The sequence below is a fragment of the Podarcis erhardii genome (genome assembly GCF_964252035.2).
Source record: "Podarcis erhardii genome assembly, chromosome: 4".
Classification (NCBI taxonomy): Eukaryota; Metazoa; Chordata; class Lepidosauria; order Squamata; family Lacertidae; genus Podarcis; species Podarcis erhardii.
In genome coordinates, this window is record NC_138508.1 from 60,894,767 (window position 1) to 60,908,459 (window position 13,693).

The window sequence follows — 13,693 nt, forward strand, 5'->3', positions numbered from 1 at the left end:
TTCAGCTGTTCCATTATTGTTTTGTATGGAACAGTAGCGACGTCTTCAGGCGCAAGGAGAGCCCGGGCGATTTCAAATGTCTCCTCTCCGCAGACGCTGAAGAATATTGCCCTCTTCTTGGCGTCTTCTTCATCGGTGACCCCTTTGGCTTCTAGGAGGAAGGTGAAACGGGAGGCGTACGCTTCCCAGTCTCCAGATGCTGGGTTGAATGGCGAGAAGCTGCTGTCAGTTGCCATTCTGAGTTCCTTGTGTCCCGGAGCTGAAGCCTGGATACACGGTGCGAGGCAGCGGTGCGGCAGGTGGCGGTGCTGCGGTGCTGTGTGTGGCAGTCAGCTCAGCGGGATCCCACCTTCGTCGCCAGTGAAATATACTCGGAGTCGCAAAGTGATTTCATGCTCTTTATTCAGCTCATAGTGGTGAGGAGGAATGAAAGAATGTCCCCTCAAAGTATCTGCTTTATATACATTATTTACACAATGGGCTGCACATGATTGGCTAATTCCAGGATTCTACTGTAGGCCAATCAGGTTGTGGATTCACTTCTATCTGGAGCATGATTGGGTGGTTCCTGCTAACCAATCATACTGCTGCATTGTTCTAGGACCAATCAGACTGCTGCATTCTGAATCCTATTGTTCTAGGACCAATCAGACTGCTGCCTTTTGGAGCCTATTGTTCTAGGACCAATCAGACTGCTGCAGTTTGGATCCTATTCAACTCAGTACATAACAATGGGCAATGGTCAGGGATGATGGGAGGTGCAGTCCATGTTCTTTGCCTTAGAACATTTGACTTCCTCTCTCCGCAACTAAGATTTTCTTACCTTTGGAGTAGCAACATGCAGATTCATCCCAAATCTAGCAGCACTAAGCATAATGGAGTTTAGGACATTATTTCCATCACCTATCCAACTTAGGGTCAATCCATTCAAAGATCCATAGTGCTCCTACCAAAAACAAAACAAAACAAAACAAAGCCACAGTTATTTACAGTGCTTGTCAGTTTTGAAGTGCAACTTATATCATACCATGTAGTCTGGGATCTGGCAACAAGAATGTTGCCTTTGAACAAATTGCCACTGCCCATATTCTTTCTTTGTCATAAACATTACAGGATATTAACATTATTCTGTCAATCAATACACTATTATTATCCCAGCCAAGGTTAAGGAAATTGCTTAAGGGCCTATACACTAATGGACAATATCCTGCCTTATTTTCTATGAGCTGGAGCCATTCATTATACTTGTTCCATACAAGAGCATATGCTTCTCTAGCACATAAGTATGCATATACTTCTCTAGCACACAGGGAAATATATAGCTATCTGTGTATTTCACATGCCTGTGATCACAGAACTCTAGCACTGCATTTATATTAGATGGAGAATTTGCCACAATGTGGGTAACTTTCATTCATCATTATTTTAGAATGCATGCATCCTGCTTTCTTCTTATAAACATGTAGATAATGTGAAAATAATACTTTGAAAGTGATACCTCAAAAAAAAAACAATGAAGCCTGAGCAGACTTCCAACAATCAAGGGTTGGTCTTCCATGCTGCTAATAATTCCTTGTCCCTGCTTATGAAGCAGGAAGCAGGAAAGACTATGCAAAATAAATAAATTCATGAATATTTGTTTTAATTTGCATAATATGACTTTTCTTGGCGCAGATTTGAATGTCACTGTTGCTTATGATGATGAAGCATGGGGTAGAATAGCCCTAACCAAAGCCAATAATAACTTGTTATCCAAACAATCAGATATTTATTCTTTATTAATATCTCTAATCTCTGTGGAGATAGCCAGCATAGTTCATCAGATGACAAGAGTCAAGTATTAGAACCGTCTGTCATGCTCGATGTCCTGAACCACAAAAGCCAAGACAGAGAGAGAGAAATGTGGATAATAGCACTGTTCTCTCTAAACAGGTAGCCTAGAAGGGAACTGGCAGGATGCTAACAGCTAGTACAGCTGGCAGGCAGTGAACTATTACATAAGAACCATGAGTCACTTGCAATTACTGAAAAGCTGTCAATTCTTGGTGATGAAATGCCTTCCAAAGGTTATCAGACAAAATGAACAGCTGGAAATGATTTATTCACCCTGCATTCTAATGCGGCCAGCATTTCTCTTTTTGTTAGGACCTGATTTGAGGTGTTGCATCTTTCTACAGCAGCTCACAAAGCCTGGCTGGACGCCACCTTCATGGAGTATCCAGAGACCCTGCTCTTCTATAATTGGGTAATTCTTCCCACCTTGAATGATACTTTTAATAGAAACAAGTCATCACCAAATGTGAATTTATGGAAAGAGCCATTTTTGCACCCAGCACGGTTCCCACAGCATTTTAAGCCTCCTGCATGAATACTTTTCAGATTCCTCCATGTGCAATCAAAGAACACCCACTCAGAGCTTAACTTGTGTGATTCATCTAGCCAAAAGAAGAGATGCCACACTTTGTACAGCTAATCTTTTTGCCATAAGTATGCTGGTGTTTCCCACAGCAAAGACAGGTTGTATCCTTAAACACCTGTGTCCTGGATACCCAGGTACATGTACATGAATTAAATGAATCTTTGGAACAAGAGTAGCCAACATACTACATCAAAATCCCATCAACCTCAGCCAGCATGGCCCTGCTCAGAGTTGATGGAACTGCAGTCCAATAACCATGTTGCCCACACCAGGCTTAATGGAAGGCTGCTTATGTGTTGTTTACACTTTACACAATTGTACACAAAACACCAAAGTGAGGGAGGTACCAATATCAAACACAAATTGCCACCTAAGATTCAGTGTTGTTCACAGTCAAAAAGGTTGAATTGGTGAGGTTAAAATGTCACTATTTATGTGAACATCATTGTGAAGGAAAGATGCCCTGGAAATCTGATCACATTTAGTTAGGTGCTTTACAGAATGACTGCAATTTAGAAGTTCAGGCCCATGTAAATCACGACTGGGGGAACCTGTGGCCTTCCAGATGTTGTCAGACTCCAACTCCCATCAGCCCTAGTCAGCATGGCCATTTGTCTGGGGTTGTGGGAGTTGTGGTCCAATAACCTCTAGGGGGTCAGAGCTTTCCCCCACCCCTGATGTATCACTTCAGAGAGAATTTTCAAAGACCATTGTCATAAAAGATTTAATAGCTAGCTCCCCCGAACTGGATCTGAACCATATCATGGACGACTGTGTTGCTCCCCTGGAGTTGCACCAGGAACACTGACGCAGGAATTTCATGAAGTGCAGAAACTGTGGGCCAAATGACAGATGGCTTGAAGATGTAATGCAAGTTGCTACTTGAACTGGTTTTACCACCAAAACCCTTGGCATTTCCTTAATCCTTGCCTTGACACACAGACAATATTAGAGGTAGAGGGGCATTGGATAGGGACCAGGATGCCTGATTTCTAAACAGCTGGATGAGTGGACAGACACTAACAAGGTCCTAAAGAAAATAATTTAATATACTTAGCATTTATGCAGTGCATTTAAAAGCAGGATAAATATTCCTTACCACAGTTGTGTAAGGTGGCTCAGTATTAATAACCCCATACTACAGTTGGGGGTGATTGAGCCTGGAAACAGCAGCCTGCCCAAGTCCATCCAATGAAGAAAGAATTGAACAGCTCACAACTCACACTCACAGTGACAGACTTTTATATTTTTGCAGCCTTCCACATCTCAACTATTTAGGATTTAGGTCTGAACTTTTAGAGAAGCTGAGTTGGCTAAAAGCTTTGCAGTTAAGCAGGGAACAGGAGAGTATTACCTGGAGTGTAAGGTAATCAGCTAAAATCTGGAGGGGATGGTCAGAATCAGACAGTCCATTTATCACTGGGATTGTGGCGTGTTGTGCCAGCACCTCCAGATCAACGTGTTTATACACTCGTGCCAGGATTGCGTCTGTCATGGTTGACAACACCCTTCAGAAAGCAAAATAAATGTAAAGCCCACTCAATTTTTCATAGAAAATTAGTACTTTAATAATGGTTAATCTGCCTGAATAATTTTAAGTGCTTGCGCAACATGGTTAAATACAGATGGTTTAAAATGTGGACTGCTAACCACTGAAAATGTTTTTTTAAAAAAATAAGGCAGTGAAAAGAGAGAGAATTAGAAGACAGCAATATCAAAGAACTGTTTAATGTAAATAAAGTTTGTGATTTTCTTGTTTCCAGCCAAGCAATACTTAGGCATGGACAGTTTATGCTATAAACTACAGAACTAGTTTTTCTCCTGATTTCATTCTGAGGAATCTTCTGAGAAGATTCTGTGTACAAACAAAACACGGTGAGTACTTTCACCATAGACTCACAACCCAAATTGTGTTTACCAGCATTGTCTGCTCTGAGGGTGAGAGGCCCCAATAAGCCTGCATGCCACAGTACAAATGACAAGAAAATGGTGAATTCCAGCTAGCCTGGAAGGCGAAGACCCCATCCTGCAACTTCAACAACTTTATACCTCTTTCTAGGAAGGCTGGACCACCAAGGCCTGTTTTTGAATTGCAAGGATTCTGTTTCCATCTGAAAAGGCCTTTATAAGAATACAACATCAATAATTTGGTGCCTGAGTTCGCCTTCTTCCTTCTGTGTCTTTATCTTTTTAGACCTAAACCTGAGGGCAAAGGTTGTGTTGCTTTTATTGATTTAAAAGCCACTCTGGGAACCTCTCTGGCTGAAGAGCAGGGTGTGAATACATAGGATGCATAGTAAAATCTTCATGCACCCTAAGTTTTGAAAGTTGCTGAATTCAAGCAATTTTAGTGCTTTTGTAAGGCTGCAATCCCGGACATTACCGGGATTTCAAAGGCAAAATTGACGCCCAGGGGGAATTTCCAAAAGGTGACACTTTGTCCTGTATCAAGCCAATCATGTTTTTTTGGCTAAACAACTTTGCCCCCCCCAAAAAAAGCGCAACAATTTTGGACATTCCTAAAAACAATAGAAATATGGCTTTCACCATCTAAATATAGAAAGGAAATAACAGTCACACAAGGTGTCGTACAAACCGTGCTGTGTCAGTGATACTTTCATTAATGCCCAGGTGAATATCTTGTGTTGTGAGGAAACAGGGATGGCCACCAAGGACAGCAAATCCTAAAATAAATACAATGATTAAGACTTTTACCTTTGTCATTTCAAAGTATTATGGCAAGTCATACTACCAGTACATGTCTTCTCCCTTAGAACTGCAGACATGGGGATGATTTGACTTGATGTCTTTTCCCACTATCATAAAGCTGCAAGAGCCCTCCCCTATCCCGATGGCAAATCTATGTGTGAACCAAATGCAGGAGAAAGTAGCATTCAGAATTTCATTAGTACCAAAGAATATTTCAAGTTTTTATTTTTAAAAGAGAAGTTTATATAATATTTATGAGTCTTTTAAAATGTTATATTTTCAAAGACCTGAATGCCATGTTCTTATCATGGATGCATTTGAATAAACTTAGCTCTGAACTATCAGCTTTTAGCAGGGCCTGCTCCACTAGCCTGGCTAAAAACTATCAGCTTTTAGCAGGGCCTGGCTAAAAACTATCAGCTTTTTAGCACTAAAAACTATCAGCTTTTAGGCTAAAAACTATCAGCTTTTTAGCACTAGCCTGGCTAAAAACTATCAGCTTTTAGCAGGGCCTGCTCCACTAGCCTGGCTACCATTTGCTTCCTCCACTGTTTCCAATCAAGGTGGTCGTAACAAAAGCAATTATGTAACTAAGAATTAGTACCCAAGTTGGTTTTCCTCCCTCTGCTCCCTCTGTTTTTCCTTTTGTGTCGGATCTTATAGAGACTGTAAACTTGTGGTCAAGGAATGCCTCTTTCTATAACCTCTGTATATGCCAGAACAATGTACAAGTTACATGTGTTGAAGATCTCACAGAGAGATACGCACAATCTTTTCTCTATTGATGCTGTTTGTAATACCCAAACCTGTTATTTTTTACTGATTGTTTTCTACACATGCATCTCAAGACAATGTACAATCAAAACATCAAAAACAGTTAAAAACACAAAAAGCAGATATATTTTGAAACCTAAAAAAACCAAAATTATATTTAGAAAATCTTACAACACCACACATCTGTCAACATATCTTCTGGGAACGTGCTCATAATATTTTCTGGGATGAAGCATTATTTTTAGTCATAAGAAAGGTATAAAAGTATAATCTTGCCAGCTTTTAAACCTGTCTTGGGGTCATATACTAGGAAAATTTGTATCCTTACCAGCAGATGGCACCACAACCATTGTCCTAAGCCAGTGGTGTCCAAACTTTTTTCAAAGAGGGCCAGATTTGATGAAGTGAACATTGCTCCCCACAGAAATTGTTGGGTTTAACTTACATTTACACTTAGGTGTTGAGGAGACAGAAGTTCAGCCTTCATGGCATTTAACCATGGCTCAGCATCCTCTGAGGTTAAACTTTGGATCTCTTGGAAGCTTGAAGGTTCCCAAACCTTCTCTGAGTTACTAACAACAGATGTATCTGCTATGACTGTTTTAGCAAAGACCTCAGCATACCTCTTGGGTGGTTTACCCTTTGTGGCTCTTTCAGATCCGCGTACTATACAGTGGTACCTCGGGTTAAGAACTTAATTCGTTCTGGAGGTCTGTTCTTAACCTGAAACTGTTCTTAACTGAGGTACCACTTTAGCTAATGGGACCTCCCACTGCCACCACGCAGCCGCCGCATGATTTCTGTTCTTAACCCTAGGTACTATTTCTGGGTTAGTGGAGTTTGTAACCTGAAGCATCTGTAACCCGAGGTACCACTGTACACAGGTCTTCCATACTAGGTTTCTCCTCTTTAGGAGACTGGTGGCCTGCGTGGGCAGGCCAGGTCTTCCTGTTATATACCTGCTGGGATTGACAAGGCATCTGACCCTCACCTGAATCTCATAGCTCTCCTGATGAGTGCTTTGGACTGTCCACCAGATACCAGGCTCTCTGCTATTCAAATTAGGCCCCAGTGTTTTAATTACAATCCCCTTCTCAATTAAGTACCGTATTTTTCGCTCTATAGGACGCAACTTTTCCCCTCTCACTGCTGCTTCTGGACCTGTTTTGGGTCTACCCAAGGAGTGATTCAGCCGGGGACTCCCTAATGGCATGGGGGCTTGCCATGCCCCCTGCACAGAGGGGAGAGCTCGTGATGAGCCGCAAAAAGGAAATGCCTTTGGTGGCCAGGTGTTCGGGGGCCACAAGAGATTGTTTTTTCAAAATTGCCTGGCGGGCTGTTTGAAAGCAGCCCGGGGGCTGCAAGTGGCCCCCTGGACTTTGGACATGTCTGAATGTTTTGCAGAATGAAATGTTTATTAAAGCCCCCAAAGAGATAACATTCTGTATACCCAGTGCTTTTTACTGGGGGTACACAGGGGTACGCATACCCCTAAACATTTTGTGAATCTTTGTACTTTTGTCCATTTACTATATTGATATTTCCCGATTTGAACTAGGGGGTTGGACTCGATGGCCCTTGTGGTCTCTTCCAACTCTATGATTCTATGATTCTATAAAATGGTGATTTTATGAGTCAAAATGAGAGTACCCCCTAAACATTTTTTTAGAAAGAAAAAAAGCACTGTGCATACCCAAACAGTTCCTGGCAATTATGCAATGTTAAGTCTTGTTGGCATAATGCTGGTTGTGTTGTGCCCATTACTTTCTGTTATAAATTCCATTATGACTTGATTTTAATGGTCAACTAGATGGCTCAACTACTAATGGCTAAGTAACAACTTTTAAGGAATTTCCAAACTTCAATTTCATTTTTCTTTTGTTTTTTCTTCTTACTTTGAATAATGTTATTTCATCATATGCAGGTAAATAATATACAGTTAATACAGGAGGCTATATTTACTGTCAAATTCTTGGCTTGTTTTCACCTGTCTCTGTAGATAATCTAGTCCTTGTACTTCTTTTCTCAAAAATCATAGCTAATGATTTCCTTTGCAGCAAAGGCAAATCCTGAAAAACAGGAAGGAAAAGAACTTGTGACACACTAGTAAGAACAATAAACATTTTTGAACTTTCTGCTTTACACCTGAAAGTAATTTCAAACACTATACCACATGTAGATGGGTGTGAGGTCCATTTAGTATATACAGGACAGAATTAGGCTCCATCTCAGTTGTTTGCTTTGTCTACAGTCCTAATCCTATTTGCCTGAGAGTACGGTAAGTCCAGTTTAATTCAGTAGGACTTCTGAATAGAATTACACTTTAGGTCCTGGGAATGGCTTCTTCCTAATGGTGAATGTTGCTTAAAGGTAAAGGGACCCCTGACCATTAGGTCCAGTCGTGACCGACTCTGGGGTTGCGGCACTCATCTCACTTTATTGGCTGAGGGAGCCAGCGTACAGCTTCCGAATCATGTGGCCAGCATGACTAAGCCGCTTCTGGTGAAACCAGAGCAGCACGTGGAAACGCTGTTTACCTTCCCGCCGGAGCGGTACCTATTTATCTACTTGCACTTTGACGTGCTTTCGAACTGCTAGGTTGGCAGGAGCAGGGACCGAGCAATGGGAGCTCACCCCGTCGTGGGGATTCAAACCGCCGACCTTCTGATCGGCAAGTCCTAGGCTTTGTGGTTTAACCCACAGCGCCACCCGTGTCCCTTAATGTTACTTAGAGTGGCTTAATTACAACACGGTTGGAGGAGCTGGCCAAATCCTAGAAGTTCTTGCCAAGCTGAAATAAAAACATGTTTAACTATTCAATATCTGATAAAACCTAAGAATGCAGGTTTGAATTTTGAAAGTATTTAATATTTCACTTTTGTATCTTACTTTAAGGGCTCCATTAGAAAAATGAAATCTTAATACTTGTTTCAGTCTAAGGCAATTATCCTGTCAATTTGTCACATTCAGGACTTCTGTGCCTTGGAAGTGACCTAGTTACTAGTTTCTTTACTCCCTCTAGTGCTGCTCTGCATGTAGAATTCCACTGAAGCTTTACACACCCTGTCCCCGCCAATATGCTGAGAGCTGAAATGACATGTAAACTGCAGATGTGCATTCACATTCACACACACACACGACACAGACTCAGTTGCCCCTCCCCCAACTGGGAATGCTGGTGTGTGTGTGTGTGTGTGTGTGAGAGAGAGAGAGAGAGAGAGAGAGAGAGAGAGGATATAAATGTGATTCCCCTACCCCAGATAATTGTGAGGTAGGAGAATATGCCAAATATTTTTTTTCGTCTTCATACATTTCAGTTCTGGTTAGATTTCTATTTCTAGAATATGGTAAGCTTTCTTTTTCTTTATTTTTAACATTGAAAGCCCAAACAATTTCTCAAACACAACCCTTCTAAACTTTGTGGGTGGAAGGTGGGAATCTTCATTTCACTTTGAAGATCACATGGTCTACTTTTCCCAAGGGTAGGCAAACTAAGGCCCAGGAGCCTGATCCTGCTCAATCGCCTTCTATATCCAGCCCACGGACGATCCGGGAATCAGCGTGTTTTTACATTAGTAGAATGTGTGCTTTTATTCAAAATGCATCTCCGGGTTATTTGTGGGGCATAGGAATTCGTTCAGTCCCCCCCCCCAAAAGTCCGGTCCCCCACAAGGTCTGAGGGACAGTGGAACAGCCCCCTGCTGAAAACGTTTGCTGACCCCTGACTTTTCCTGTTCCCTCCTACCCACCATCAAGGATTCAAATCCCAAACTAGGCAGCACCCAGCACCCAGAACACAGCTAGGTGGTTCTTTTTATAAATCCGGATTGAAGCTGAATTCAAGGGAAACACATAAAAGCACAGTATTTCTTAAGAAACCAGAAGGCAGATACATGATAGCTATGGATTGTGGCTAAGGTCATGTGTACAACTAAAAAGACATGGGGGTAAGAGAATTCATACTGCAAATGTTACATACCTCTCCTTTACATTTGATTCTTTCCTTCAGATCTGCTGCCACCCACAACAAATATTTGATGTCTTCAGCTGAATAATTTTGCAGTGTCAGAAGGTCCCGGCCTTTCAGCTGGGTGGGAGTTTTAGTAGGTTGTGGCCCATGCCTGTATCTCCAAGGGAAATGACAAAAGAAGTTCAACTACCTCATAATTCAGAATTTTGTATTCTGAAATAACCACTGTCAAGTTGTGGTCCCAGGTTATTGGCTCAAAGGCACAATGCTCTACAAATGCATGGCACCAGGATACAAGTGCACTGTAAATAATCAAGAAAAATAAAAGAATTTGTTGTTCTTCAGTATTATATATGCATATTGCTACTATGGAAACGTGTGAAGAATTACACTTGGGGAAACCATTGCTGATGTGTGCATGGGGTAGGGGGAGATTCTGCCTTTGTTTGCACTATGTGGCACTGTCACTACCTTTACCATGAGTGGCTGGGGAATCTCAGGCAGATGGGCGGGGAATAAATAATAAATGGTGTTGTGTTTATATATTAATAATGGGGCTGTAAGTCGCAGGCAAGGACCAGCGGCCTGGATTCACTGTACTGTACCAGCACACGGTCCGATGAAAGGAGAGCCTTGACCGCGTTGAAGGCCGCCGTCTCCCGATGACCCCAGGCCCAAGGCGTCTTTGTGCTAAGGAGTCGGTGAAGAGGCTCAGCCACTGTGGCTTTGTGGGGCAGGAACATGTTATAAAAGTTCAGCAGCCCCAGGAACGCCTGCAACTCCGTCTTGTTCTTTGGGATGGGGGCCTGCTGGATAGCGCGGATCTTGGATGTGGTCGGGTGGAGGCCGGAGGCGTCGATAAGATAGCCCAGGAACTCTACCTGTGGAACGGCGATCTGGCACTTCTCCCTCTTTACCTTGAGCCCGGCCTCTTGGAACCTGGTCAGCATGGCACGGAGGCGCTCAAACAGCTGCTGGTGTGAGTCTGCGGACACCAAGACGTCATCAAAATATGGTACCACGCCCGGAAGCCCTTGCAGGAGACGCTCCATAAGGCTTTGGAAGATGCCAGGAGCCACACTCACCCCGAACTGCAACCGGCGGCAACGGAATGCCCCTCGGTGGGTGACGATCGTCTGGGCTTCAGCAGTGGCATAATCGACGGGCAGTTGTTGATAGGCTTGGGCAAGGTCCAGCTTAGCGAAGACCTTACCCTCACCCAGGGAATGCAGCAGGTGTTGGACAACAGGAACCGGATAAGCGTGCTGCTGAAGTGCCTTGTTGATCGTGCACTTGTAGTCAGCACAGATTCTCACCGATCCGTCTGGCTTGACAGGCGTGACGATGGGGGTTTCCCACTTGGCGTGGTCAACCGGCTCCAAAACTCCTTGGGCGATCAGTTTGTCCAGTTGTTCGTCCACCTTAGCCTTGAGAGCAAAGGGAACCCGGCGTGGCTTTAGCTTGATGGGGGCGACTTGTGGATCAAGGCTAAAGGAGATGGGCGTACCTGTATATTGCCCCAAGGTGCGGTCAAAAACCTCGGCAAAGTCTTTGACCAGACCCTCAGTCTCTGTGTTAGAGATGCAGTTGATGCCGGTGACTTCCAGGCCGAGGGCATCAAACCAGTCTAGCCCTAGGAGGCTTGGCCGCTGACCTTCGACCACCACCAACCGGAGCAGGCCCGAAAAATCCTTGAAGGCGATCCGGAACCGGCCAACGCCTACCACGGGAATGTCGTTTCCCTGGTAGTCTCTCAGGTGTACGCGGTGAGAGTCGAGTTGCCTTTTGGACACTCTGGGTACCAGTCTTTTGATGGTGCTCCAAGACACGATGGACAGGGTAGACCCAGTGTCGATCTCCATGTCACATGGAGCTCCTTCAATGAGCACCGTGACGTTCAGCTTGCGTCGCGTAGGCGAGTCGGTTTGGCCAATCATGGTTCCAGACGGGCAGCGGCAGTTGGTGAGAGCGAAACAACTTTCCTTGGCAGACTGGAGTGAAGACTTGGACTTGCGAGTCGGTGAAGGGGGGGTGTCAGACGGAGCCGATCGGCAGACCTTAGCAATGTGGCCCCTTCTGGAACACTTCCTACAGATGGCGTCTCTGAATCGACACTTGGCACGGGAATGGTTGCACATTCTGGTTGGCCCTTGGACTTCTGTTGGAACTTCCTGCGCTCCCGCTTTGTCTGGTGCACGTCATCGTCTTCACTGGAGGATGCCTCATCACTGCTGGCCTCTTCATTATGCACCGGAACTGGCTTCCTATCAAGACACAGGCTGCTGGACTTGCGGATCTCCTGGGTGGAGCGTTCAGCAGCTTCTGAGGCCACAGCCTCCTCAATGGCTTTCTGTAGCGTGAGGTCTGGCTTGGCGAGGAGACGCCGTTGCAGATGGATGTCCCGGACCCCAGAGACGATTTGATCCATCAGGGCATCGTCTAAGTCTCGGAACTCGCAGTGCATTGCAGCCTGTCGCAGGGCGGTGGTGTAGTTGTTGATTGACTCCCCCTCTGCCTGGTTCCGGTGGTAGAACGCATGGCGGGCAGCAATCTTGGACGGCTTTGGTGCGTAGTGGTTGCGGAGCTTCTTTTGGATTGTGTCCCATGGTGTTGCCTGGACTGCTTCAGGCGCACCCAATGCTCGGGCTGTCTCAAACACCTCAGGCCCACAGAGGCTGAGGAATAGGCCCCGCTTCCGCTCCTTTGATACTTCTGTCAGCTCGTTGGCTTGGAGGTAGCAGTCGAACCGAGCGAGGTAGGAGTCCCATGATTCAGAGGCTGGCGCAAACGGCGGTAGAGGCACAAGTGAAGCCATGATTCCGATGCCGGCGTGAAGGGCGATGGATGGAACACAGTGCTCTAGCCAGAACAGTCAGCTCTGAATTGGTTCTGTCCAGTGATTTCGCTCAGTGATTTCGCTCTGTGATTCAGCTCAGTGATTCAGCTCAGTTCAGAGGCTGGCCGCATCTGGCTGTGCTCTGATGTCCATCCATCCCACCTTCGTCGCCAGTGTTAAGTTGTGGGTTGACATAGCAGACGACACAGCGATTTCTCCAAAGCAGCTCTTTATTTTGTAAGCTGGAATAGAACTGACTAGCAAACAGCTCAGCCGGCCTGCTTTTATAGGCAGCCGGCTGTCAACATTGTAGCAACAACAACCCAGAGTTTCCCGCCTAAAATAACTGACGTGGACCTGAGTGAAAACTATCTACAGATCTGAGTGAAAACTATCTACAGTATCCCCCTGCTGGCCCAGGGTGAAACTTCACTACATAACAGTCACTACCTTTACCATGAGTGGCTGGGGAATCTCAGGCAGATAGGCGGGGAATAAATAATAAATGGTGTTGTGTTTATATATTAATAATGGGACTGTAAGTCATTTGAAAATTATTGTTCCCTTCTTTTATATACTTCCATTAAAATTACGAAAATAATAATAATAATTTCCCAGTGTTCTACAATGCACATTCCAATAATAAACAAAAAAAGATCAGTATGCTCACAACATTTGCTTTCATACACCCACATCCACACACCCCAGTAGTCACACAATATCCATTGGTTTTTCCATATCTGCAATAGTTAGGGCTTTGAACAATGCCATTCAGATACTGTGTTCATATCAGGAGCCTTCCTAGTTAATATTTTTGCTGCCTCAAACAACTATTCTGTAAGTATTTAACAAAACAAGTGAAAACAACAAAAGACATTTAACAAAATAGTGAATGATTCCAGTTTATTCTTTATAAAGTTATGGTGCCATCAGGGCAGGACTTTGAAACAGAAGTCCAGAGCCCCACTCAGCAGGATGTGCAAAA

General features: G+C 44.2%; 1 protein-coding gene and 1 long non-coding RNA gene across 3 annotated transcripts in view; one reads left to right on the top strand and one right to left on the bottom strand.

The window, feature by feature from the left end:
- The window catches only part of LOC309340253, a 42,241-nt gene extending 32,204 nt beyond the window's left edge, over positions 1 to 10,037 (top strand). For both annotated transcript variants that reach the window (XR_014155885.1, XR_014155886.1), the window contains exons 8-11: positions 2,146 to 2,245; positions 4,183 to 4,294; positions 7,960 to 8,008; positions 9,912 to 10,037. This is a non-coding gene — a long non-coding RNA (uncharacterized lncRNA). The remainder of the gene's footprint in view (positions 1 to 2,145; positions 2,246 to 4,182; positions 4,295 to 7,959; positions 8,009 to 9,911) is intronic.
- OTC (ornithine transcarbamylase) overlaps positions 1 to 13,693 on the bottom strand; it is a 33,719-nt gene that overhangs the window by 19,294 nt on the left and 732 nt on the right. The window contains exons 2-6 of the mRNA XM_081858907.1: positions 9,882 to 10,029; positions 7,890 to 7,971; positions 5,016 to 5,103; positions 3,774 to 3,927; positions 824 to 946 (exon numbers count right to left, since the gene is read on the bottom strand). Of these exons, the coding sequence (XP_081715033.1) occupies positions 824 to 946; positions 3,774 to 3,927; positions 5,016 to 5,103; positions 7,890 to 7,971; positions 9,882 to 10,029 (595 nt within the window). The remainder of the gene's footprint in view (positions 1 to 823; positions 947 to 3,773; positions 3,928 to 5,015; positions 5,104 to 7,889; positions 7,972 to 9,881; positions 10,030 to 13,693) is intronic.